The sequence below is a fragment of the Oncorhynchus kisutch genome, linkage group LG11 (genome assembly GCF_002021735.2).
Source record: "Oncorhynchus kisutch isolate 150728-3 linkage group LG11, Okis_V2, whole genome shotgun sequence".
NCBI lineage: Eukaryota > Metazoa > Chordata > Actinopteri > Salmoniformes > Salmonidae > Oncorhynchus > Oncorhynchus kisutch.
In genome coordinates, this window is record NC_034184.2 from 25,072,363 (window position 1) to 25,098,827 (window position 26,465).

Below are 26,465 nucleotides of genomic sequence, written 5' to 3' on the forward strand. Positions count from 1 at the left end.
TGAAGCCGATGACCGGTGGTATACTCCTCAATGCCATTCGATGAATCCCAGATCATATTCCAGTCTGTGCTAGCTTTGCACACTCTTGCCATTTTCTCAACCAGCTTCATGACGTAGTCACTTGGAATGCATTTCAATTAACAGGTGTGCCTTGTTAATGAGTTGGACCGCAGAGTGAAAGAAAAGCAGCCAACAAGTGCTCAGCTTATGTGGGAACTTCAAGACTGTTGGAAAAGCATTCCAGGTGAAGCTGGTTGAGAGAATGCCAAGAGTGTGCAAAGTTGTCAAGGTAAATGGTGGCTACTTTGAAGAATCTAAAATATGAAATGTATTTTTATTTGTTTAACATTTTTTTGGTTGCTACATGATTCCATATGTGTTATTTCATAGTTTTGACGTCTTCATTATTATTCTATATTGTAGAACATTTTTAATATTAAGAAAATGAGTGAATGAGTAGGTGTGTCCAAACCTTTTGACTGGTACTGTTAATGTTTTGTGTGGATGAAAATGATATGTAACTATTCATAGATCTGATTTATTTTGGTTCAACGTATGATGCTACTTTTATGTGGAAGTGGGGTTTGGGTGCGCTCGTCTCTATGCCTGTCGGGGCGGCCGGCCGGCCGGGGTCTTTCTCATCCTTGGAAAATCCCTTTGGACCCAGGGGGCAGGGGCCTCAGCCGACCAACGGCTCGAGGCGGGTGGGGTCGAGCGCACCTATGGTCAACAGTAGTCGATTGTACGAGTCTATTCTGTTTGGATTTTTATATTGATTGGGTGTCTGTCTGCTCTCAGGATAAAGGTTCCAAAGACCCCGCTATTTTGTTTTTTTTACTCCCCATGAATGGTTAAATTTATTAGGACTGTTTTTTTTATGTTGGAGCTGAGAGCTCAGAGGGAGAAAATTACTTGAGTGGTTGGACAACAATCATAATATGGCCCGAATAATTAAGGTTGATAGATTAATGAGCCACTATAGACTCGCCCTGACTTTGACTGGGATTCAAATATTGAGAGGTTGTTCTGTTTGACTTTGCTGTCTATAATAGGAAGCAGAATGGGATTTGTTCTGACATTCGATTAAGAAGCGAGCTGTCATGAACAAATCCCTCTTCTTTCTTAAGTCTACTGTGTTCTTATTAAACTAGGAGCTTGTTTAATTAATGGAAGTTTGTAATCATGAATTTTATTTTCTCCTTCCCAGCGCACTATTACTATTATTATGACTTTATAATTAGTATTATTAGGTTATAATAATTAATTCAATATGAATTATCTATCAGCTAATGGCTTTTCTGACTGAATGCAACATTGAATGCAGTTTTAATTGCATTGATATCTACTTCTATTTGGATAAAGGCCTCATTGGAAGGTAGACAGTACCAGGGTAGCTAATGGTAAAATCTTAACATTTATTTGGACCAACGATGAAGATGCTCGTAGGAGACGATGACCTAGACCACGTTATATTTATTTTCAGAAGCAGAAGTGTTTTGTTATGTAATGTTGGATGTATAAGGTTGCTTTTTCTTTATCTTAATGTTGGCCAAATATGTTAAAAATGATCAGACAGGTTTTATTGCTCTTTCATTGCTTGTTGCGGATTCTGTAACAACATCAAACCCTCATGATTTTAAAGATACCTACTATTCTTTTGAAAGGAATTCATTCGCCTAAAAAAAGTTTTGACTCATCCTAAAAGAGAAAAGGAACAGATTGCTCTCCTACAGGACAGACATCTGACTGACTTGGAACATTAGAAATTAAAGCGAGACTGTATAGGCAAAGTGTCTTACTCATCCTATAATTCTAAAAGCAGAGGGGCTGTCATTCTTATTATGAAAAAACAACATTATATCCAGGCAGTATCACAACCGGACTTCATTGGGAGTCCCATAGGGCGGCGCACAATTGGCCCAGTGTCGTCCGGGTTTGGCTGGAGTAGGCCATCATTGTAAATAAGAATTTGTTCTTAACTGACTTGCCTAGTTAAATAAAAAAAATATTATAAATATCTCTATGTAATGATATTTTGCTATTAATTTCTAACCCAGAAACCTTTATTCCCATTCTTATTGACTTAATTAAGAGGTTTAGCTCCTTTTTCTGACTACAAAATTTATTTTTATAAATCAGAAGCTATGCCCCTAGGGAGCTTGAGTGACAACACTTTGAATGAGTTTCTGTTCAAATTGACAATTCTTCTTGTTGAATAAACTTCACAATCTGTCTAATAGCAGCTAACCTGTCTAACAGCAGCTTTGCACCTGTACTTAGGATTAATGAAGACCTAGATAGGTGGATGGACCTGCCATCATAATGGATGGGTAGAATTCATCTGATTTAAAAAGAAGGTTTTCACCAGACTTTGGTTTCTCCAGACGATGCCATTATATATAACAAAAAAATAATTTTTATGAACTCAATAAATACCTCTCAGATTTTATATGGAACAGCACAGAAAAATACCACAAATTAGTAGTGCAGCTGTCGTATAATTTAGAAGGCCTGGCACTACCTAATTTGCTATTTTATAACTGGGCATGTCGTGCTCGCATAACTGCAGAATGGCTCAGGATGAACATTGCTCTAATTGGGTCAGTAATGACTCCTGTTTCACATCTCCATACTCATTAATCAGTGTTATGACTGGTGATAGAAACTCAGTCAGCACAGAAGAGAAACATAACCCGATTCTTAACAGCACCTTTAAGATCTGGAGAGAGATTTGCAAACACCTTGGGAGAAAGGATTACTTTTCTGTTCTGACTCCCCTTATAAATAACAAGGTAATTCCTCCTGGTATCTCTGATAGCATTTTCCACCTCTGGTACCAGAAAGTTAGAGATGCAGTGTAAGATTATGCAAAGGGTTCATAGGACTCCCATTATATGTAATACATTTAAAGCAGAATTCTCTGATACCAGTTGTAAGTGTAAGAAGGAAAATGTGCTCATGGCCATCTGTTTTGGATTTTCCCATTAATTAATATGTTCTGAGAAAATGTCAAAACAAAGCTGGAGGGCATGTGCATATAAGAATGGAACAATGGCTATTCTTACTACAGCCACACATTTTGTGACATTCAAATTATGAATTGTATGTAACGAAAATGTTAATGAAATGAGTGAGAAAAAGATATTAAAGCAATGAAAATGAAGAGCAGAGAACTGAAAGGGAATGTGTAATTCTTATTGTTTTTGTATGTTTTTTTATTTGTTTTGGTGTTTGTTGGTTATGATCTGTTTCATTTTGTAATTTAAATATATCTACATATGTAAAAATTTGTTTGACGTTGACCTGAAACAAGTAACATTAAGTCGGAAATGTACATACACCTTAGCCAAATACATTTAAACTCAGTGTTTCACAATTTCTGACATTTAATCCTAGTAAAAATTCCCTGTCTTAGGTCAGTTAGGATCACCACTTTATTTTAAGAATGTGAAATGTCCGAATAATAGTAGAGAGAATGATTTATTTCAGCTTTTATTTCTTTCATCGCATTCCCAGTGAGTCAGAAGTTTACATACTGTACACTCAATTAGTATTTGGTAGCATTGCCTTTAAATTGTTTAACTTGGGTCAAATGTTTCGAGTAGCCTTCCACAAGCTTCCCAAAATAATTTGGGGGAATTTTGGCCCATTCCTCCTGACAGAGCTGGTGTAACTGAGTCAGGTTTGTAGGCCTCCTTGCTTGCACACACTTTTTCAGTTCTGCCCACACATTTTCTATGGGATTGAAGTCAGGGCTTTGTGATGACCACTCCAATACCTTGAATTTGTTGTCCTTAGGCCATTTTGCCACAACTTTGGAAGTATGCTTGGGGTTGTTGTCCATTTGGAAGACACATTTGCGACCAAGCTTTAACTGATGTCTTGAGATATTGCTTCAATATATCCACATAATTTTCCTACCTCATGAAGCCATCTATTTTGTGAAGTGCACCAGTCCCTCCTGCAGCAAAGCACCCCCACAACATGATGCTGCCAACCCCATGCTTCACGGTTGGGATGGAGTTCTTCGGCTTGCAAGCCTCCCCCTTTTCCTACTTACATAACAATGGTCATTATGGCCAAACAGTTCTATTTTTGTTTCATCAGACCAGAGGACATTTCTCCAAAAAAGTGGGATCATTGTCCCCATGTGCAGTTGCAAACCGTGGTCGGGCTTTTTTACGGCTGTTTTGGAGCAGTGGCTTCTTCCTTGCTGAGCGGCCTTTCAGGTTATGTTGATATAGGATTCGTTTTACTGTGGATAAAGATACTTTTGTACCTGTTTCCTCCAGCATCTTCACAAGGTCCTTTGCTGTTGTTCTGGGATTGATTTGCACTTTTCACAAGTACGTTCATCTCTAGGAGACAGAACGCGTCTCCTACCTGAGCGGTATGACGGCTGCGTGGTCCCGTATTGTTTACACTTGCATACTATTGTTTGTACAGATGAACGTGGTACCTTCAGGCGTTTGGAATTTGCTCCCAAGGATGAACCAGACTTGTGGAGGTCAACTCATTTTTTGGGTGGGGTATTGGCTGATTTCGTTTGATTTTCCCATGATGTCAAGCAAAGAGGCACTGAGTTTGAAGGTAGGTCTTGAAATACATCCACAGGTACACCTCCAATTGACTCAAATTATGTCAATATGTCTATCAGAAGCTTCTAAAGCCATGACATCATTTTCTGGAATTTTTAAAGCTGTTTAAAGACACAGTCAACTTAGTGTATGTAAACGTCTGACCCACTGGAATTGTGATACAGTGTATTATAAGTGAAATAGTCTCTGTAAACAATTGTTGGAAAAATTACTTATGTCCTTCACAAAGTAGACCAACTTGCCAAAACTATAGTTTGTTAACAAGAAATTTGTGGAGTGGTTGAAAAACAAGTTTTAATGACTCCAGCCTGTAAACCTCCGACTTCAACTGTATATATTTATAAAAGAATACCTCATGATATGCTATAGACCATACTATTTACCAAGAGTTTAACTGTATTATTCTTTTCCTTCATACTCTCTTCTGCCTTAGTGAAGCAAAATGCTAGGATTACCCTGACTGGTCTCTGCCTGGGGCCTCCAAATCAGTCCGCCCCTAAACTCAGGCATTGTCTCTGCAACACACATTGTCCCCTCTCTTAATGACAGGCTGTGTGTGTGTGTGTGTGTGTGTGTGTGTGTGTGTGTGTGTGTGTGTGTGTGTGTGTGTGTGTGTGTGTGAGTGTGAGAAAGAGAATGGCATTGTCTTTCACAATTGTGCTTACAGAAGATCTCACATGATTCCAGGGGAGAGAATACAATAGGCTCGTAATACTGTCATCCAGAAGTAATGTAATATGGAACCTTTCCTTTGTGTCTGATGAATCTCAATGTTAGTCACTGGGAAGTAAAAAAACCTGAAGAAAGATAGGATTTCTAACCTAGTATAAGAAATGAAACACAAACTTTCCAGTTAGGCTGGGCTGAAGCCGAAAAATAAAGTAAGTTCACATGGGCATCAAAAGACCTAACTTCGCACATGCTCTACCAAGGTTTTCCAGCAACGTAGTGTAATACATATAAAACGTATAAGCACAGGAGGTTGGTGGCACCGTAATTGGGGAGCAAAGGCAGGTAATAATGGCTGGAGTGGAGTAAATGTAGAGTAAATGTAATTTCCATGTGTTTGATGCCATTCCATTCGCTCTGTTCCAACCATTAGTATGAGCTGTCCTCCCCTCAACAGCCTCTACTGCATATAAGGGTGGTTTTCCGTACACAGACTTAGCCTATTTCTAAACTAACAAACAGTAGAGATTGTACCTTGGAAGTATTTCTTAGTCCAGGGAAATCGGCCCATAGAGAGGCACTTGTTATTGATAAGTCGCTAGATAAGTAGCTACACAGTACACTCTTTGTAAAAAAAAAAAAAAATGTAAAAAAAAATGAGATTATTAAGAACCTAAAAGGAAAATCCTTTTTGGTTCCTTTTCCACATATGGTTCTACAGTGCCTTGCAAAAGTTTTCACCCCCCTTGGTGTTTTTCCTATTTACAACCTGTAATTTAAATAGATTTTTATTTGGATTTATGTAATGGACATACACAAAATAGTCCAAATTGGTGAAGTGAAATTTTAAAAAGTATTGTTTCAAAAGATTCTAAACAATTAAATATGGAAAAGTGGTGCGTGCATATGTATTTACCTAAATAAGATCTGGTGCAACCAATTACCTTTTAGAAGTCACATAATTAGTTAGATTGCACACAGGTGGGCTTTATTTAAGTGTCACATGATCTGTCACATGACCTCTATATATACACCTGTTCTGACAGTCACCGGTCTCCAACACCGCTAAGCAAGGGGCACCACCAAGCAAGCGGCATCATGAAGACCAAGGACCTCTCCAAACAGGCCAGGGACAAAGTTGTGGAGAAGTACAGATCAGGGTTGGGTTATAAAAAAACATATCAGAAACTTTGAACATCCCACGGAGCACCATTAAATCCATTATTAAAAAATGGAAAGAACAAACCTGCCAAGAGAGGGCTGCCTACCAAACCTCACGGACCAGGCAAGGAGGGCATTAATCAGAGAGGCAACAAAGAGACCAAAGATAATTCAATCTCCGCTGTGGAGCTCCTTCAGGGTTATCTGTCCATAGGACCGCATTAAGACATACACTCCACAGAGCTGGGCTTTATGGAAGAGTGACCAGAAAAAAATAAGCAAACACGTACGGAATACCATCCCTACAGTGAAGCATGGTGGTGGCTGCATCATACTGTGGGGATGTATTTCATCGGCAGGGATGGTGAAACTGGTCAGAATTGAAGGAATGATGGATGGCGCTAAGTACAGGGAAATTCTTGAGGGAAACCTGTTTCAGTCTTCCAGAGATTTGAGACTGGGACAGAGGTTCACCTTCCATCAGGACATTGACCCTAAGCATACTGCTAAAGCAACACTTGAGTGGTTTAAGGAGAAACATTTAAATATCTTGGAATGGCCTCGTCAAAGCCCAGACCTCAATCCAATTGAGAATCTGTGGTATGTTTCAAAGATTGCTGTACACCAGCGGAACCCATCCAACTTGAAGGAGATGGAGCAGTTTTGCCTTGAAGAATGGACACAAATCCCAGTGGCTTGATGTGCCAAACTTATAGAGACATACCCTAAGAGATGTTCAGCTATAATTTCTGCAAGGGGTGGCTCTACAAAGTATTGACTTTGGGGGGTGGGGGGTGAATAGTCATACACGCTCAAGTTTTCAGTTGTTTTGTATAATTTCTTGTTTGTTTCAAAATAAAAAATATTTTGCATCTTCAAAGTGGTAAGCATGTTGTGTACCTCAAATGATACCAACCCCCCAAAAATCTATTTTAATTCCAGGTTGTAAGGCAACAAAATAGGAAAAATGCAAAGGAGGGTGAATACCTTTCCAAGCAACTGTACATGAAAACCAAAAGGATTATACCAGGTACAAATAAGGGTTATTTTATGGGACAGCCCAGAACCATTGTTCTATGAGTGTACAGTTATTGTTGATAATTAAGTGTGTGAGTGCTCAAACACAGTTGCAGATGATAATCTTCTTAATACAACTTAAACAAAATATACCAGCTGCTAGTACCTTCACGGGGTGAAGAAATCAGACATTTCAGACATTTCCATGAATCAGGATAGGAATGTTGATCTAGCATCAGATTTCCCCTGTCCATGTGATGTTATTAGTTGTGAACAAAAGGCTAAACTGATCCTGAAAGAATTACCACACTGGGGGAACCTTTCCAGTTCAAAAAGGTTCCTTGAGGAACCCCTCTGAAAACGGTCTTTGATGAATCCCTCTTGTAAAGGTATTATTTTTACCTTTTTAATAATATCTTGTAGAGGTGGCAGCCTATCAGAAGATTGGAGGTGTGGCTTTCATATATGTATTTTTGGCCACCCGTTAGAGTAAATGAATTTCTGTTCGTCATGTTTAAGTTTGTACACTGCAAATTAAAACTTTCCTTAAATATGTACACATATTACATATTCCAATATAATATTAATAATACTAACATTACTGATTACATATTGTAATAAAGTAGTAACTATTCCAACTTAGTTTGTTTTGCACAGGCTTTTGAGGAACTCAGTGTTCAACCTTAACATGTGATGACAATACAACAGAGCAGATGAACCGGAATGACATTTACTCCACGGGTGGCCTAAAAATATACATCTGAAAACCACTTTCGTTTTGAATTTGACTGTTCTGGCATGTCTGCCTACAGGCCATTTGTTGGGATAGTTGTCTGTCTGAAAAGGACCCCTCCCCCCCCCCCCCCAGGAACATTTTGTTTTTCCCTTTGAGAATTTACCAAGACAGTCTGGGTGGGATCATGACCCTGGGCACTGCGGTTACCTGTTGGTCGGGTTTCCGAGACTAAGCCCAGCCTTCACACTCTTTATCATTGACTCTGTGCCTCTGGAAAGTTTATTTGTTTTTTTTAGGACTATCATTTTCTCCACCAGGCTAGATGGATGTCATATGGTACAATCTGTTTGTCTCCCCTCTTTCCGTAGGCCTAGGCTATTGGTTACACTCAAGACAAGATTGTTTATAATTATCTAAGTTTGTCTGTGTCATTTTGTTAATTTTTGTGGTATTAAAAAATATTCTACATGTCTCCATGTAATGTGTTTAGAAAAGGGAAAAAAAATTCTAGACCTCCTAAAATAATTTACCCCTGGGGCTGAGCCCCGAATGTGCCTCTATTCAGAATGGTCTTTTTAAATTTGTGAGTTCGATGAACTTTTAAGTCGTGAGTTAAATTAACATATTAGGCTGCAGTGACTAGGACTACTACTACCGAATGTAGGCTAGAGAGCCTGCGGGTCCCGACAGAGATCATTGCGGCGTGGCCGCATGTTTCATGCTGCGGGCGGAGCAGGTCGCTCAGACAGACAACAATTTTTGTCCAGCTGATTATTTGGAAATTGTCTTCTTTCTGCTTTGTATGCTGTAGCCTAGGCCAACCAATTGTATTAACCTTTCTAGGGCAGGCGGAACCCCTCGACATCATTCCGCTGAAAAGTCAGCGCGCAAAATTCAAAAATATTTTTTCTAATTGCTGGGACCATGGCTGGCAAGCGAGCTGCTTCACATATGCCTAAAATCGCATAGTGCATACCTGTAGCCTAGACCTCCTTATGACATTAGGAATGTTATTTTATTGTTCCTCTGCAAATGCGATGATAGATGCATGTAATCGTTTATTATAAAGGTGAACTTTGACTCCCACCAACCATAGAAATAGAATTCCAAACATTGTGCAGTAAAAAAATCTTAACTTGAATAATATAAATATTGCGTAACACATAATGCATTCAGGAGAAGAAGTTCATTACAAAGTGGCTTCAATATGGGTTATATACATAATAAGTGCTACTTGAAGTCACTATCCATTTCTGAGACGGCAAGGCATTTTGGGACCCTGCTTGTGCTAACTGCTATAGACACTCAGACAAAGCAACAACAAAAAATCATGAAAAATGTCATGTGAAAATGTCATTGGATGCATTTGCAACATCAATACGATTTTGTTGGTGTTGGTACGTCCCATTATTTGATGGTTTAAGAAAGTTACATTTTTGTTCTGGATCTCAGGCTATTCCTTTTTCTTCCTCTTCATCATCAAACACCTCCTCCTCAGTGGTGGCGTCCTGGTACTGCTGGTACTCAGACACCAGGTCATTCATGTTGCTCTCGGCCTCGGTGAACTCCATCTCGTCCATTCCCTCTCCCGTGTACCAGTGCAGGAAGGCCTTGCGACGGAACATAGCGGTGAACTGCTCAGAGAGGCGCTTGAACAGCTCCTGGATGGCTGTATTGTTACCTATGAAGGTGGCGGACAGCTTGAGTCCAGGGGGTGGGATATTACAGACCGCTGTCTTAATGTTGTTGGGGATCCAGTCCACAAAGTAGCTGCTGTTCTTGTTCTGAATGGCCAGCATCTGCTCGTCCACCTCCCTCATAGACATGTGACCCCGGAACACCATCGCCGCAGTGAGGTAGCGCCCGTTACGCGGGTCGCAGGCTGCCATCATGTTCTTGGCGTCGAACGCCTGCTGGGTGAGTTCAGGCACGGTGAGGGCACGGTACTGCAGGCCCCCCCTGTTAGTGAGCGGGGCGAAGCCCAGTATGAAGAAGTGCAGGCGGGGGAAGGGTACCATGTTGACGGCCAGCTTGCGGAGGTCGGCGTTGAGCTGGCCTGGGAAGCGAAGGCATGTGGTCACCCCGCTCATGGTGACCGACACCAAGTGGTTGAGGTCTCCGTAGGTGGGTGTGGGGAGCTTGAGCTTGCGGAAGCAGATGTCGTAGATCGCCTCATTGTCGATGCAGAAAGTTTCGTCTGTGTTCTCTAGAAGCTGGTGAACAGAGAGGGTGGCGTTGTAGGGCTCCACCACCGTGTCCGATACCTTAGGGGAGGGGACCACGCTGAAGCTGGCCATCATACGGTCGGGGTACTCCTCCTGGATCTTGTTGATGAGTAGGGTCCCCATACCAGAGCCTGTGCCCCCACCCAGGGAGTGGGTAAGCTGGAAGCCCTGGAGACAGTCACAGTTATCTGCCTCCTTCCTCACCACGTCCATCACTGCTTCCACTAGCTCTGCTCCCTCTGTGTAGTGGCCCTTAGCCCAGTTGTTACCAGCTCCACTCTGACCTAGAGCATGGGGGGAGATAAGGTAGTTTGTTATAAGGATAACAAGCTGGTTTATGGATGATTTAGGCAGCTATTAATGTACACAGTGAGCAAAATTGGTTTGGTGACATCATCACAAAGCAGAGACCCCCACTGACCGAAGATGAAATTGTCCGGTTTAAAGAGGTGTCCTATGTGTCCGCAGCGCACACTATCCATTGTTCCTGGCTCCAGGTCCACTAGGATGGCTCTGGGGACATACTTTGAGACTGGGGCGAGACAATCACACAGAGACACATGATTAAGGGAATGGACTGGATAAATGCGCACATTGCTGCATGTAGTTCCCTAATACATTTGAGTACGCAATGAGAATTACTTTGATCACTGTTACTGCACTAAAACATTTTATTAATACACTAATGTAAATACACAAGGGATGTTTACAGAGATTGACATAGAATGTTGACTCCTGTATTAAAGACACAGAGAGAGACTCACATGAGGATTCGTTGAAGTAGACACTGATCTTGTCCAGCTGAAGGTCTGAGTCGCCCACATAGTCCCCAGTGCAGTTGATTCCATGCTCCTCACTAATCACCTCCCAGAACTAGACAGAGAGCACAGTCAAATCTAACCAAACACCTCTGAAAAAGTCAATGATATTGATGATAGAAAGAAGGAGAACAAGACAGTAATAGAGAGCGAGAGGGGGGGGGGACTGAGTACTGAATTTTTATCTCTTTATATTATACATCACCTTTGCGCCGATCTGGTTGCCACACTGGCCAGCTTGAATGTAAACGATTTCTCGCATCCTTTCCTTTGTGCAATGTGTATTTATCCTCTTGCAGATGTCAGAGAGCCCTGATCCCAGTCTCACACCAAGGTAAAGTGTTTGGGATGTGTTGAATGGACTGTTGACCGGACAATTTATCTTGCACTTCTATTGGACGCCTGTGGGTTTGGCGGGTAGGACTGAGTGGGGTTGCATCCTGGAGCACGGCACGGACTTTAAAATCTATTGGTCTGCATTGTACTCACACAGAGCCTAGTGAGGGATTAGTAGTTAGCACCTGCAGAAGTATCGAACCAGAACCACTGCTAGCTACCCCTCAACTGAACATTGTATACATAGTTCTCGTAGTCCTCTGTGACCCCTCGCAGTGTTAGCGACAGCTGCTAAATTCTGTGTTTGATTCTCAGTGTGAGTAAGCCTCCAACGCTAATTAGCCACACAGTATGGGTTAGCCCGCTAACTTCCTGTCCTGCGAGAAATACAGCTGGATAAATGAGTGCTTTAGCAGGGGCCACCCTTTTCCCTATTTGGTGATCTACATGGGTCCTGGTCAAAAGTAGTGCACTATATAAGGAATACCTGGTCAAAAGTAGAGCACTATCAAGGGAATAGGGTGCCGTTTGGTATGCATATGCTGTATGAAGCAGGCCCTAGGTACATAGGTTACTGCTGAAGCACTTTCAATAAATTAGAGGGAAAATGTCATATTTTGTAATGTTCTTCACTTTAGGTCATAATGTGGATCTGACAGGAATCACTCATAGTCAGATTTATGCATGTTCCAAGGAGCTAGGGGTAACGATGACAAATCCTAAATGGATCCCTCATCAAATTACATTTTATTTGTCACCTGCGGCAAATTAACAACCTTACCGTGAAATGCTTTACTTACGAGCCCTTCCCAACTAAACAATTAAAATGACACGAGAAATAAAATACACAAGAATAAAGCTATTTACAGAGAGTACCAGTACTATATCAATGTGCAGGGGTACAAGGTGTTTGAGGTACATACTTTTTTACAGTACCAGTCAAAGGTTTGGACGCACTCATTCCAGGGTTTTTCTTTATTTTTACTTTTTTTCAGCATTGTAGAATAATCAAACCTATGAAATAACACATGGAATCATGTAGTAACCAAAAAAGTGTTAAAACAAATCAAAATATATTTGGGATTTTAGATTCTTTAAAGTAGCCACCCTTTGCCTTGATGACAGCTTTGCAAACTCATGGCATTCTCTCAACCAGCTTCAACTGGAATGCTTTTCCAACTGTCTTGAAGGAGTGGAAAAGTGTACTTACTGTGAATCTTTAGATGAATGCACAAACTGTAAGTCGCTCTGGATAAGAGTGTCTGCTGAATGACTAAAATGTCAAATGTAATGACTAAAGTTTAAAATAATCCTGCTGTGTTAACACAACCTAACACATATCTTTATGAGATCCATCCCTGTGTGTTTGATCTTCTTCCTTTCCTACCACATCTGATCAACGGAGAGTTGTAAAAGATCCTGTTCTGTTAAAACAGTACCCTTGGATCCTCTATTCTGTGCACATTTATTATTATTAATGTTGTTTTCCCCTCAACTGCCAGTCATCCCAATTTTCTAAGAATGTGTTATCACTGATCACATAGCTAATCTTGGGTTCACTTGGAGATTGCAGTGGTATGATTCCAAAATTTTTTGTTTTAGGAGAAAAAAATTACTTTATTCTCCAGAAAAGTCATTTAAAATCATACCCAAACCATGTGCAGGCGAGCCGCCACGCCCTGAACTCATTTTAAATGTTCTTGTTTTGCTCTGCTAATATGGGTGTTAAAACCTATGCACAAAACCTGCCTTAAGGACCATTTTTAATTTACAGAACGGGGTAGGCCTACATGGAGGAATATTGGGGAGGGACATGGTTTAAACATTATTTCAGTCTAGGGGAGGGTTTCGTGTTTTTTATTTCAGTCTAGGGGAGAGTTTAGTGTTTTCATTTCAGTCTAGGGGAGGGTTTAGTGTTTTTATTTCAGTCCAGGGAGGGTTTAGTGTTTTTATTTCAGTCCAGGGGAGGGTTTAGTGTTTTTATTTCAGTCCAGGGGAGGGTTTAGTGTTTTTATTTCAGTCCAGGGGAGGGTTTGTAATTGATAAAAGTTAAATATTTCCAAATGTTTTAGAATGATTTGCTAATTATTATATCTCTATGTTCCTGATGCCGACCCTAATCACTATGTCTGGTCATTAGTATATCATAGCCTCTCAACTGGAGAACTAATTAGAGCAGATGCTATACTGCTGAGTCAGGTTCACACACAACCACCCACAGGCACACCCACCCACAGGCACACCCACCCACAGGCACACCCACCCACAGGCACACGCACCCACGGGCACAGGCACCCACAGGCACAGGCACACGCACAGGCACCCACAGGCACACGCACCCACAGGCACAGGCACCCACAGGCACAGGCACACGCACCCACAGGCACACCCACCCACAGGCACACGCACCCACAGGCACACGCACCCACAGGCACACACGTACTTTAATAAATTATTATTAATTCTTAACTTTCTCTCTCTCATCCCTCCCGTCCTCAATCTCCCCCCAGGTCTGTTGGGCTGTAGACGTTTCCAGTCCTCAGTAGTGAACTACAGTACTCTGCTACTAGAGGAGGACAAGGGTCTTCTCTATGTGGGGGCCCGGGGGGCCGCGTTCTCTCTCAACGCCACAGACATCTCAGACAGCACAGCTCGCACTGTAAGAGAGAGAGCAAGATTGTGCATACGTGTGATTTCTACATGATGCCTACACCAATCCAATGCTTTTCAGATTTGTGGGAACTGGGAAGTAGTGAACGAGTGTTCACTTCAGGAAAAGGGAGATATTATTAGGACGCAGTGACTGTCTCTCCAAGAACATTAGCCCACGGTCTAGTTATCCTTAAGGGCACAAAATGATAATATTCTGTCACTTAATCTAGCCACACTAGGACAGAAACTCAATGCCCTGTTTCACATGACACCCTGCCATAAAACTGTTGTAAACGTAGTTAGCCAAGAACCCTTGTTAACGTTCCACTAACACAGTATAGATGCTCCACAAAGATCAAGTAGTAGAAGTGTGTGATATATTTGTACAGATTAAACAGATCAAACTGTCATGAACAACACTCTCTTCTTTCTCTCTCACCTGAACTGATCCTTTGTCTAACTCTCTCTGTCTCTCTCTCTCTCCCTCTATCGCTGTCTCTCTCCCTTTTTCCCTTTCTTTCTCTCTCTCTCTCTTTCTCCTATCAGATTGAATGGGAAGCCTCGACGGAGCAAAAAAAGCAGTGTCTGAGCAAAGGGAAAGACAATAAGGTAGGTATCTTTATTTCTTCATATCCCAGCTAGTGTGCGTCTTCTCCTTAGAGCACAACCTATCCCTCTCTCTCTTTCTTATTCTCTGTGATATGTTTATTATTTTGCAGAGTGCCTTCATCACAACCTCTCTCTCTCCAGCTCTCTTCCTCACCCTCTCTTTATCTCCCTCTCTCCCAAGGAGGTTTAAATCTACTCATCTCAACAATTATTTCCCTCCCTCTCTCGCCCTCACTCATGTCTCTCTCTCTCTCTCTCTCTCTCTCTCTCTCTCTCTCTCTCTCTCTCTCTCTCTCTCTCTTTTAATATATTCTCTCTCTTTTAATATATTCTCTCTCTTTTAATATATTCTCTCTCTCAACAGACAGAGTGTTATAACCACATCAGGTTTCTCCAGAGATTTAACTCAACTCATCTCTACATGTGTGGGACTTACGCCTTCAGACCTCTCTGTGCATACATAGTAAGGAATCTAAGCATACTAAGTCATAGAATGAACATGCATAAAAAATGTAATCATTTCTCAATGGGTTATTTGGTATTCTAGTTATTTAGAAAAACTCCTTCAAGGTATTGTGTCGGTCGATTCTCTCCCCCTTCCACAGTAATTGACACAATATGAAACATATTATGCTATACGTGGATGTCGATCTAAGGCAGTCCCCCGCACCTCTCTGATTCAGAGGGGTTGGGTTAAATGCGGAACACACATTTCAGTGGAAGGCATTCAGTTGTACAGCTGACTAGGTATCCAGCTTTCCACTTATAGCACTGTGTCACTAGCTGCCCTAACCTCCTGTTCTCATGTGTAGGATGAGGGGAGGTTTAAAGTATCATCTGAGTTTGAGGAGGGCCGAGAGAAGTGTCCATATGGACCTGCTACAGGCTACACTGGCATCATCGTAGGTAAGACAACCATTCTTAGACCTTGTTATACATGACTACTGTAATCCTTTATTGAGATGTGTTCTGTCACCAAACATGAGAGCCAATGTTTTGGCCAAGTGTAGATGTAAAAAAAACATATATATATATATATATATATATATATATATATATATAAAACAATGATTATTATTTTTATTTTTTTTTGGGGGGGGGGATTTTTCACAATTTTTATTTATGCTCAATGCTAATGTCATACTTGTTCTGAAATGTAAACCTACCAATAACCATTGCTGTTCCTGTATTGGTCCAGACCAGCAGATGTACACAGCGTCTCAGTATGAGTTCCGGGGCTTCCCGGATGTCCGACGTAACTTCCCCTCCCCCACAGTGAGGACAGAGGAGGCACCCACACGCTGGTTACATGGTGAGTACCCTGGGGCTAGAAGAGATCCTTACAAAGAACACATGCTGGTTAGATGGTGAGTACCCTGGGGTTTGATCAAATCCTCTCAAAGGACCTATACCTATGAGCCCCATCCCTCCCGCCCTCCAGGTTCTTTGGCCATTATGGTCCTTCTCAAAGATCTATTTTCATGCTTATTTTCATGCTCAAGTCACCAGGTCTTCAAAGAAGACAAGCAGCACCTTCTGTTCTGCCTGTTATTTAAAAGGATAGGTTTTATTAGCTTGAACAGTTTTAATTCATTTCTAAGTGAAGAGTTGGCATGTTTCATTACGCTGTCTGTGTTTCTTTGTTCCCCAGAGGCTGACTTTGTGGGCAGTGCCCTGGTGAGGGAGAGTGAGGGCAGTACCACCGGAGATGACGATAAAATCTATTACTTCTTTACTGAGAAGAGCCAGGAGCAGACACCATACTACAGCCACATTAGAGTGGCACGGGTTGGACGAGTCTGTAAGGTGAGGAGAGGTGTAAGGGGGTGAGGAGGGTGTGGGTTGGAAGGGAGGTTGAGAAGAGCCAGGAGCAGACACCATGTGAAGCCAGGAGAGAGTGGTGAGGAGTGAGAAAGAGATGAAGGAAGAGCAGGGTAGGGTGGCCCTGTGGGCATTAGGCACTGACTTACTGTACCAGGGCAAGGACTTTTAGACACTGAAGAAAATGTCAAAGTGAGATATTATTTGTTGAGGACAGGTGTCAAATGATCTGATTTGATCAGCTTAGATTCCACCTGGTCAACACTTCTGAGCATTGTGCTCCTAAAAAAACGCTTGCCCTCGACTTTAGTAGAAAGAGAGAGAGTGTGTTTTGATGTATACGTTGCCTCTGGCTTGCCCTCTGAGCTGTGTGTGTGTGTGTGTGTGTGCTTCTCAGCAGCAGATAACACTCTCGAATGCAGAGTGCACTTGATGTCTAGTGTGTATCACCCCTCTCAACAGGGTTGCTAATGGGCTTTCACAGGGCTGTGCTGTTGCTAAGCAGACACAGATGCAAACACACACACACACACACACACTCCCATGGCTATGCTCTCTGTCTCGTGTCTTAGCTCCGGGGGAGCTGTAGATTGAAAAAGTAAACAACGTTGCAGATACGATAACCTCCCTTGACCCTCCTTTGTGCCCAAGAAAGGCATGTTCTCTGGACTTAGTTTAGGTTGTCCATATGTTGAGTGCTAACCTTATTTCTCCTCCTGCTCCCTTTTTTCTCTTTCATCCTCCTCTTCTCCCCTGTCCTCTTCTCCCCTGTCCTCTTCTCACTCCCCCTCATCTTCTCCTCTCCTTTCCCCCTCTCCCTCCCCCCATCCTCCTCTTCTCCCCTGTCCTCTTCTCACTCCCCCTCATCTCTCCTCTCCTTTCCCCCTCTCCCTCCCTCCATCCTCCTCTTCTCATTCCCCCTCATCTTCTCCTCTCCCTTCCCCCTCTCCCTCCCTCCATCCTCCTCTTCTCACTCCCCCTCATCTTCTCCTCTCCTTTCCCCCTCTCCCTCCCTCCATCCTCCTCTTCTCACTCCCCCTCATCTTCTCCTCTCCTTTCCCCCTCTCCTTCCCTCCATCCTCCTCTTCTCACTCCCCCTCATCTTCTCCTCTCCTTTCCCCCTCTCCTTCCCTCCATCCTCCTCTTCTCACTCCCCCTCATCTTCTCCTCTCCCTTCCCCCTCTCCCTCCCTCCATCCTCCTCTTCTCCCCTGTCCTCTTCTCACTCCCCCTCATCTTCTCCTCTCCCTTCCCCCTCTCCCTCCCTCCATCCTCCTCTTCTCCCCTGTCCTCTTCTCACTCCCCCTCATCTTCTCCTCTCCCTTCCCCCTCTCCCTCCCTCCATCCTCCTCTTCTCCCCTGTCCTCTTCTCACTCCCCCTCATCTTCTCCTCTCCCTTCCCCCTCTCCCTCCCTCCATCATCCTCTTCTCCCCTGTCCTCTTCTCACTCCCCCTCATCTTCTCCTCTCCCTTCCCCCTCTCCCTCCTTCCATCCTCCTCTTCTCCCCTGTCCTCTTCTCACTCCCCCTCATCTTCTCCTCTCCCTTCCCCCTCTCCCTCCCTCCATCCTCCTCTTCTCCCCTGTCCTCTTCTCACTCCCCCTCATCTTCTCCTCTCCCTTCCCCCTCTCCCTCCCTCCATCCTCCTCTTCTCCCCTGTCCTCTTCTCACTCCCCCTCATCTTCTCCTCTCCCTTCCCCCTCTCCCTCCCTCCATCCTCCTCTTCTCCCCTGTCCTCTTCTCACTCCCCCTCATCTTCTCCTCTCCCTTCCCCCTCTCCCTCCCTCCATCCTCCTCTTCTCCCCTGTCCTCTTCTCACTCCTCCTCCCTCTCTCGTAGGGAGACAGAGGAGGTCTTTTGACCCTCCAGAAGAGGTGGACATCGTTCCTGAAGGCCAGACTGGTGTGTTCCCTGCCGGAATATGACTTCCACTTCAACGTGTTGAGGAGTGTGTACACGCTGTCGGGGGACACACCTCACGACACGCTGTTCTACGGCGTCTTTGGTCTCGAGTGGTGAGTAGTAGTAGAACTAGATGTATATGAGATGTATATATGATATATATGAGAGAGAGACTGTAGTTATGACCTCTATGGTCAGGTTACACTTGGCAATGATGGGTTGGCTGTGTGTATGAGAGACCACAATGTCCTCTGACTGTCTGAGTATCAGGTGATATAGTAGCTCAGCTCTGGTCACCAACGCTCTCTCCCAGTCTTTTTTTTCCATTCCCTTAAAGGGCCCCATTCCTTCTTTTGTTTACCTCTCCTTCTCTTCTCTCCCACTCATACCTTCTCTTATCCTTCACGCCTACACTCTTCTCATTCTCCCTCTCTCTGTTCACCTCACTCCCTTTTTTACATGTCAAAGGAGACGTAGAGCTTCTCTTGATTAGCTTTGAACATTTCTCTTTGTCACCATGCCCCCTGCTCTCTCTCTCTCTATCTCTCTTTTCATCTCCGCTATGTCAATCTCTGATCTATTTTAGCTGTCGCTGTGTGTGTGTGTGTGTGTGTGTGTGTGTGTGTGTGTGTGTGTGTGTGTGTGTGTGTGTGTGTGTGTGACCCAGGTCAATGAACATATCCATTGGGAGAGAGAGATGTTTATACTGTATCAGTTTGTGACGTGTCCTCTCTGAGTGCTGTAGTGTTTACAGACCATGTCCCTGGAGACAGCACTGTTTGTATTAGGAACCTAGCTTTGAGCTCTCCTGGATTGGAACAGTCACTTGTACCTCTTTACCAGACCTGGTCCAAATAGTATTAGTTTTCTCTCCAATATTTTGGGAATTCTTAATTGAGTGACTTCATTTATCTTGTCCAACCTAATGAAACCAGTGGAATAGATGGAATAGTCCCAAACCCCATTTCTTTATGTGGGATATCACAAACTGTTTAGGGCAGTGTAACTGTTGATCATATCAACGTCTTCGTATGTTACGGCAACCTTCAAACGTTTGTGTGTGTGTGTGTGCTATAGGAAGAACGTGAAGGCGTCGGCAGTGTGCCAGTTTTCTCTGTCTGAGCTCCAGCGGGTCTTTGATGGGCCCTACATAGAGAACCAGGACTCTGGAGCCAAATGGAGCGAGTACACTGGCAAGGTCCCTGACCCACGACCTGGATCAGTGAGTGTCGCACACACACACACGCCTCGTCTTTTGCTGTCCAAGCAGACTTCTATATAACAGGCCCAGTCAGGTCTTCTTAGTTGCCGATGTAAAGTTTCCCCTAATCTATCTCCTCTTTCCCAGCATCCCAACATCCAATCTACTGAGTCTAAATACTCACATGAAGAACTGGGGAGAGGGAGAGATTGAGACTGTAAAGGGTGGGGAGGGAGAAAGGTTGAGGAGTGAGGGGGAGAGAGGGGTTTATAAAAACAGAGTGATAAACAGACTGAGGAGGAGGGACTGGGAAGGAGAGAGAGGAAAGATGGAAAAAGTGATCATAGAGCTGAGTAGCAGCTTCTTGAATGAGGATCAAATGGAAGGAGCTTATGTCGTTGAAAGCCATTTTCTATGGTGATTATTGCTGGGCCGAGACTCTGCGCAGTTATGATGATGACTTATTATAGGTTCCAAAGGAACGACATCATTAATGAGACGGGTCGTGATCCACAGTAGTGTCGTTTCAATGCCGAAAAGCTTAATTTCCGCTCGCCGGGTCTAGCTGTGAAATGGGGTAGAGGAAGTAACGGTTCTGGGTCTTAACTGTAGTGGCAGTGTCAAAGCCTCTTAGCAGAGTTGGCAATGACATCTTACAGAGGACAAAGTCAGAGAAGTTGTTCGCTTAGTCAGGTGGAGAGAGATAAGCAGCTTGCACACACTGACTTTTCAACTCATAGTGGCTAATAGGTTACAGCAGGCTGCTGAGGGGAGGACGGCTCATTATAATGGCTGGAATGCAGTAAATGGAATGGTATCAAACACACGTGTTTGATGAGTTCAATTACCATTCCAGGGCTATATCTTCCACTCATCTCTCTCTATCCATCTACAGCATCTATCCCCATTTAATTTATTCATCCATACATCCAGACCTTTTGAGAGCCAGAGGCCTCAACTCTACCTCTTTCTCTCCTCTATCCCTCTCTCTTATGAATGTATTTTTCTTAACCCCTCGCTCCAGTGTATAACCGACCCATTGAGATCTAGAAGTGTCAACTCCTTCCTCTCATCCCCCTCTCTCTCCATCCTTCTCATCCCCTCTTCCTTCGTCTATAGTGTATAACAGACCAGTTGAGATCTAGAGGTATCAACTCCTCCACCTCCTTGCCAGACGACGTGTTGAACTTTGTGAGGAGACACCCTCTGATGTCCCAGCAAGTCATGTCTACAGAACAGCGCCCCCTGTTGTTCAGGAGGACCACAGACTACACCCAGCTGGCGGCTCACAGGGTGGAGGGGCTGGACGGGCAGAACTACCATGTACTGTTCATGGGCACAGGTTGGTGGGGGTGTAGAGAGGGGGAGGGTTATGGTGTACATGTGTTATGTTGTGTGTCTGCGTACATGTGATTCATTTGTGTGTCACTAGGCAGTCAATTATTGCGATCACCAATCATTCCAGTAATGGAATGGAACAGACTTCAAACCACATGTACAGTACATCCCATTGTATGCGTGTGTTGTGACCCTGTCTCTGTCTCCTGTTTCAGACGATGGCTGGCTGCACAGGGCTGTGGAGGTCAAGGGCCATCTACACATCATAGAGGAGCTACAGCTGTTTGACCAACCACAGCCTGTGGATAGCCTGGTCATCTCACACACACAGGTACACACTCACAAACGGACGTCCAGACACGTACACACACGTACACACACGCACAGGTGCACATTTTCACTCACACGGCTAGTATTATGTTTTGTATGTTTTGTTTATTGTCATTCTAAGTGAAGGACCGCTAACCCAGATCCACCACCCATTTTCAATAACACAGAGAGGCTCTCTCTCTCTCTCTCTCTCTCTCTCTCTCTCTCTCTCTCCTCTAGATGAGTGTGTATGTAGGTTCTCCCTCTTGTGTGGTCCAGCTGCCTCTCTCCACCTGTAGCAGGTACACCTCCTGTTACGACTGTGTCTTCTCCCGGGACCCTTACTGTGGCTGGGATGGACAGGACTGTGTGGACATCACAGCACAGACTGACAGGTGTGTGTGTGTGTCATCACGTCACTGTCAGGTGATGGGGTTGAGTAATATCATTTTAGCTGGTGCCCTTGTGTCTGTCTGTGTGTTTGATTTGACTTATCTTATCTTCTGTATATCTCTGTCTGTGTTGCAATCTCTGCAATGCATTCACAACTGTTGCGTAATGCTGAACTGGGCGTAATGTTTGTTGACTGTGCTGGTGAACGTGACATGAATAGTTCTGTGTGTGTGTGTGTGTGTGTGCGCACTTGATGACACGCTAACAGTCTCTCCTCCTCTCCTCTCCTGTTAGGTCTAACCTGAGTCAGGACGTCCTGTATGGGAACAGAGGATGTGACAGTGACACAGCAGACGGTACGCAGACACACACAGACCGGCCTTACCAACCATACTTAGTTGTATTGTTGTGCAGATGTATTTTATCTGGAAAGTTGAGGGATTTAAGAGTTGTGTTAATATTTGAAAGTTGGTTATGCATGCTGCATGCTGTCTCTGCAGCACCCTCGTTTCCATAGCACCTCTAATCATATTTCTGATAGGTCTGAAGAGAACTTTCAGAAGAGAATCTGACTTATACATTGATGTACTTTACATACTAAGAAGTTAGAAAATACTATGCAATTCAGGATTTGAGATCCTCAAGCTTTTCTGATTATGATGCAATTGTTTTAAATGGGAGAATGTAACATATTGAATTATTTATGCACCAGTGATTTTAGAGTCATATATGCAGTCTGATAAGTTGTATAGAAGTTGCATATAACTCCCAAACACATAGTACAATGTCTTGGGCCTTTTAGTGTCTATTCTGAAATCCATAACAGTATATATATCAGTCTTATTGTGAGAGGATACTCATGTTGTATGTGTGTTGCCCTTCATTCAGAGCTAGTCCAGCACCGGAGCCGGTCTGTGATGGTGGGAGATGACGTGCTGCTCCAGTGTGAACTCGGCTCCAACCTGGCAACCCCAGTGTGGACTCTGGGTGGGTCAGAGTTGCAGGGCTACGGCCTGGACTCCGGCTTCAGAGTGGGAAATGATGGCCTCCTGGTCATTGAGTCCCGACCTGAGCAGAGCGGCGAGTACACCTGCCACGCCCTTGAGAATGGCATCCGGGTCGCCGTGGTTACGTACTCTGTGACAGTTCGTTTAGACATGCCCCAACCCCCTCCCCCGCCCAAGGACCCCACCAAGGAAGACTACTCCTTCTACACCCCCCGGGACTCTGACTCATCCAGCCTTGACCCCCCTCCTCCACCCAGCGCACCCCCCTCCTCAGAGAGGCCCCTGCTACCCCCCTCCCCCGGCCCATCTCCCCCCCACCTCGGAGCTGCTCTCCCCCAGGAGCATGGAGGCTATGTACCTGTCCATGATCACCATCCTAGGGGGTCTGTGTCTGGTTCTCACAGTGGTTCTCCTCTACGTGGGCTTCTGTCTTCGGGGCGGCCACAGGGGGAAGTACTCTCTCCGCGCTGCCGCCGCTGCCTCTGCCAATCACACGAACAGGAAGAAAAAACACAGGAAGCAGCATCAGAAACGCCACAGTAGCTCCACCCACCTAGAGCTCAAGACCATCTCCAGCCACTGTAATGGGAATGGGATCTGTAATGGTAACGGTGTCTCCAAACAACCGGGGGACGGTGACGCGCATGAAGGGGGCTTCCTCCAGATCGTCCCTGGGGAGGGCCAGTCGTCCCCCAACAAGGACCCCCCACCCCCTGCCCCTCCTCTCCCCCCGCCTCCTCAGACCCCCCACACTGCCCTCAACCAATCAGAGTGTGACTTGCAAGACTTCCCCAGCCCCAACGGCCTATCGGCGACGTTACCCAGCGTCTTGCGGAGGATGCATGGTAACAGCTATGTGTTGTTAAGACAGAGTGACGCAGACAGCAGTTCTCCTCTCTGCTACTCCTTCACTGAGGAACTCAACAGGATCCTAGAGAAGAGGAAGCACACACAGCTGCTGCCCAAACCGGACGAGAGCTCTGTGTAGTAGAGGGAATCTGTGTCAGGGAGGTAGCTCCCCCTGTGGTGGGAGGACTGAACTGGGACATTAATATAGGCCATTTAGCAGATCCAAAGCGACTTACATCAGTGAGTACATACATTTTGTATTGGTGGCCCCAGCGACAATTGAACCTATGACTCTGTCATTACATGCTGAAGGGCCTGTTGTAAGGCTCTGACTTTATCTCCTTCTCCAAGTCAAGAACAGTAATACTCATCGGGAGGAACTTGAGAAACTGGCCCCAAACCGAAGGGTGCAGAGATAATTTGTGGATGACCCATGCTGCTCACAGAGTACATGGGCTCTAGGCAAGTCTATATAACAGCAGCTAGCCTGATCTGAATTATGAGAGGGAGATAGCCTGCCATTTGTCCTACTTAAAGGCCCAGTGCAGTCAAAATGCTTTTTCCTGTGTTTTGTATAATATTGTACAACAGTTGATGAAACGAACACTGTAAAAGTGTGATTTAAAAAAAATTAGTGTTATTTCCTCATATTTGCTAGTTGGAAATACAGTCGTCTAATCAACCTGTTTGCATTGGCGGGAGTTTCGGCTTGCCTGGTGACATCACCAGGCGGTAAATTAGTTAATAGACCAATAGCAAAGAGAGTTTCTAACCTCTCTACCAATAACAGCTAGTTTTAAGTTTTCCCATCCCCACACAGACCACTCCCAGACAGTCCTAACAAAAGTCTTGCTTGAAAAATTTGCTAAAAATACATTTTTGTCCATTTTAAGGTAAGGTACTTAATTCTTACCTAGAAATGATTGGATATAGATATAAAAGCGGCTGCAATGGGTCTTTTTTTAAAAGTTTTTGCACCACTGAAAATGGGCACACATCTAATGAGTCGCTTGCATGTGTGTTGGAATAACAACTATGTTTCAAAAGAGGTGATTTCTGCACAATATTCAACCTTCCTAGGAGCTATTCTTGTATCTCTATCTCCTGTTTGACACCCAAAGGCATGGGTTACAGTGAGGACTCACGTAAGATAAGCCTCTCTAGGAGAGACAGAGAGAACCTACCTCAGCTCTGCAAAACTTAGCAGGCTAGAGCTAACCCAGCTCAAGTCAATACGGCTCAGTCTGGATCAATAAAAGACTAGCCCTGGAGGTGGTGAATCAGGGAGAAGGCCTCAGATCTCAGCCCCAGAATAAGGTTCCTCGCTGGGCAGGACACGAGTGGCAGGGACCCTGTGAAGTCTCAACACAGACCATGGTAACAAGGAGGAAAAGGAGGAAGAAGAAGAGGCTCATATGAAGTTGTTGTGAATTGTGACAACGGCCTTGAATTGGCTTTTGTTTTAAACTGGAGGCAGATGTCCGAAGAAGGGACGAGGTGTTTTAACGATGGTGTGCTCTACACCTTTTTAGCAGGTTTCATATTAGAACATTGAGGGGAAAAGTGTATTTGTTTTTATTCTTAGAGGTTCTCATTGTAAATGATCTTTATTGATTACAATGGTAACACAAACTGTAATAACCACATTCAAGTATTATTATTAACATATAGCAAAGTTTAACCCAAGACAGAGAGCGTATCCAATGACAAAACCCTTTGAACATTATATTTGTGATAGGAAATATGACAGTATTAACAGTTTTTATGCACTTTCAATGCCATTTGCTTCAGACATTCCTTGGTTATTATGTACTCAAATCAATGGACACTACAAGCACATCAGGACTATGGGAGATTCAACATCATCACACCCTGTCAAGAGACAACACCATCAACTGAGTTGGAGCTAATAGATTAGCAGCACCCCTACACTACTGACTTTCTTTCTCCTAACCAACTCCAACGAATGTGTCTGAACTGGGGTTGGCAAAATTCCCAGTTCTGAACTCATCACAGCTCAGCCACAGAGGATCAGACATCACTTCCGGTTCATGGCCATAACTTATAGGCTACACACCTGAGGTAAGCAGACTGAGTTTTGCTTTCTGATATTTTGTTGGTTGTACAGACAGACACAGACAGACAGACACAGACAGACACAGACAGACACAGACAGACACAGACAGACAGACAGACAGACAGACAGACAGACAGACAGACAGACAGACAGACAGACAGACAGACAGACAGACAGACAGACAGACACAGACAGCCAGACATAGACAGACAGCCAGACACAGACAGACAGACAGACACAGACAGCCAGACATAGACAGACAGACAGCCAGACATAGACAGACAGCCAGCCAGACATAGACAGACAGCCAGCCAGACATAGACAGACAGACAGCCAGACATAGACAGCCAGCCAGACATAGACAGATAGACAGCCATAGACAGACAGACATAGACAGACAAACAGAGCAAGACAGGCACTCTGCCAGCTAGCTGCTTAAACCAGTGTTTCCCTGGTCCTCCAGTTCCCCAACAGTAATAATTTTGATTGTAACCCTGGACAAGCACACCTGATTCAACTAATCATCAAGCCCTCAATGAGCTGAATGAGGTGTGTTTGTCCAGGGCTACAATGAGAATGTGTACTGTTGGGGGTACAACAGGACCAGGGTTGGGAAGCACTGGCATTTAAACAATTATATACAGTTACTCAGACAAATTGCAATCTCCCATAAAAGCACTGATGTTAAATGGAAGAGCCATATAGGCCTACTAAAAGAGAGGAACTAAGGTAAGAACAAACTAGGATTA

General features: G+C 44.0%; 2 protein-coding genes across 2 annotated transcripts in view; one reads left to right on the forward strand and one right to left on the reverse strand.

Moving 5' to 3' along the window:
• Positions 1-26,465, forward strand: part of LOC109899838 (semaphorin-4G) — a 52,448-nt gene that overhangs the window by 18,923 nt on the left and 7,060 nt on the right. The window contains exons 3-15 of the mRNA XM_020495421.2: positions 14,071-14,219; positions 14,759-14,821; positions 15,186-15,284; positions 15,634-15,727; positions 16,020-16,133; positions 16,473-16,627; positions 18,480-18,655; positions 19,620-19,764; positions 20,863-21,085; positions 21,297-21,412; positions 21,631-21,785; positions 22,078-22,139; positions 22,672-25,721. Coding sequence (XP_020351010.2) covers positions 14,071-14,219; positions 14,759-14,821; positions 15,186-15,284; positions 15,634-15,727; positions 16,020-16,133; positions 16,473-16,627; positions 18,480-18,655; positions 19,620-19,764; positions 20,863-21,085; positions 21,297-21,412; positions 21,631-21,785; positions 22,078-22,139; positions 22,672-23,333 — 2,213 coding nt within the window. The 3' untranslated portion in view covers positions 23,334-25,721. The remainder of the gene's footprint in view (positions 1-14,070; positions 14,220-14,758; positions 14,822-15,185; positions 15,285-15,633; positions 15,728-16,019; positions 16,134-16,472; positions 16,628-18,479; positions 18,656-19,619; positions 19,765-20,862; positions 21,086-21,296; positions 21,413-21,630; positions 21,786-22,077; positions 22,140-22,671; positions 25,722-26,465) is intronic.
• LOC109899837 (tubulin beta chain-like) lies at positions 9,630-11,673 on the reverse strand. The gene is made up of 4 exons (XM_020495417.2): positions 11,430-11,673; positions 11,171-11,279; positions 10,828-10,938; positions 9,630-10,690 (listed from the first exon to the last, which is right to left on the reverse strand). The coding sequence occupies exons 1-4, from the start codon at positions 11,484-11,486 to the stop codon at positions 9,630-9,632; spliced, it is 1,338 nt and encodes a 445-aa protein (XP_020351006.1). The 5' UTR covers positions 11,487-11,673.

Bases quoted from the DNA above. Each gene is read 5' to 3' on its own strand.
- LOC109899837 (XM_020495417.2), bottom strand. From the start codon at position 11,486: ATGCGAGAAATCGTTTACATTCAAGCTGGCCAGTGTGGCAACCAGATC. The intron at 11,280-11,429 runs GTGATGTATAAT...CTCTCTGTCTAG, and splicing joins GCAACCAGATCGGCGCAAAG to TTCTGGGAGGTGATTAGTGA. The intron at 10,691-10,827 runs GTCAGTGGGGGT...CCCATGCTCTAG, and splicing joins ACCGGACAATTTCATCTTCG to GTCAGAGTGGAGCTGGTAAC.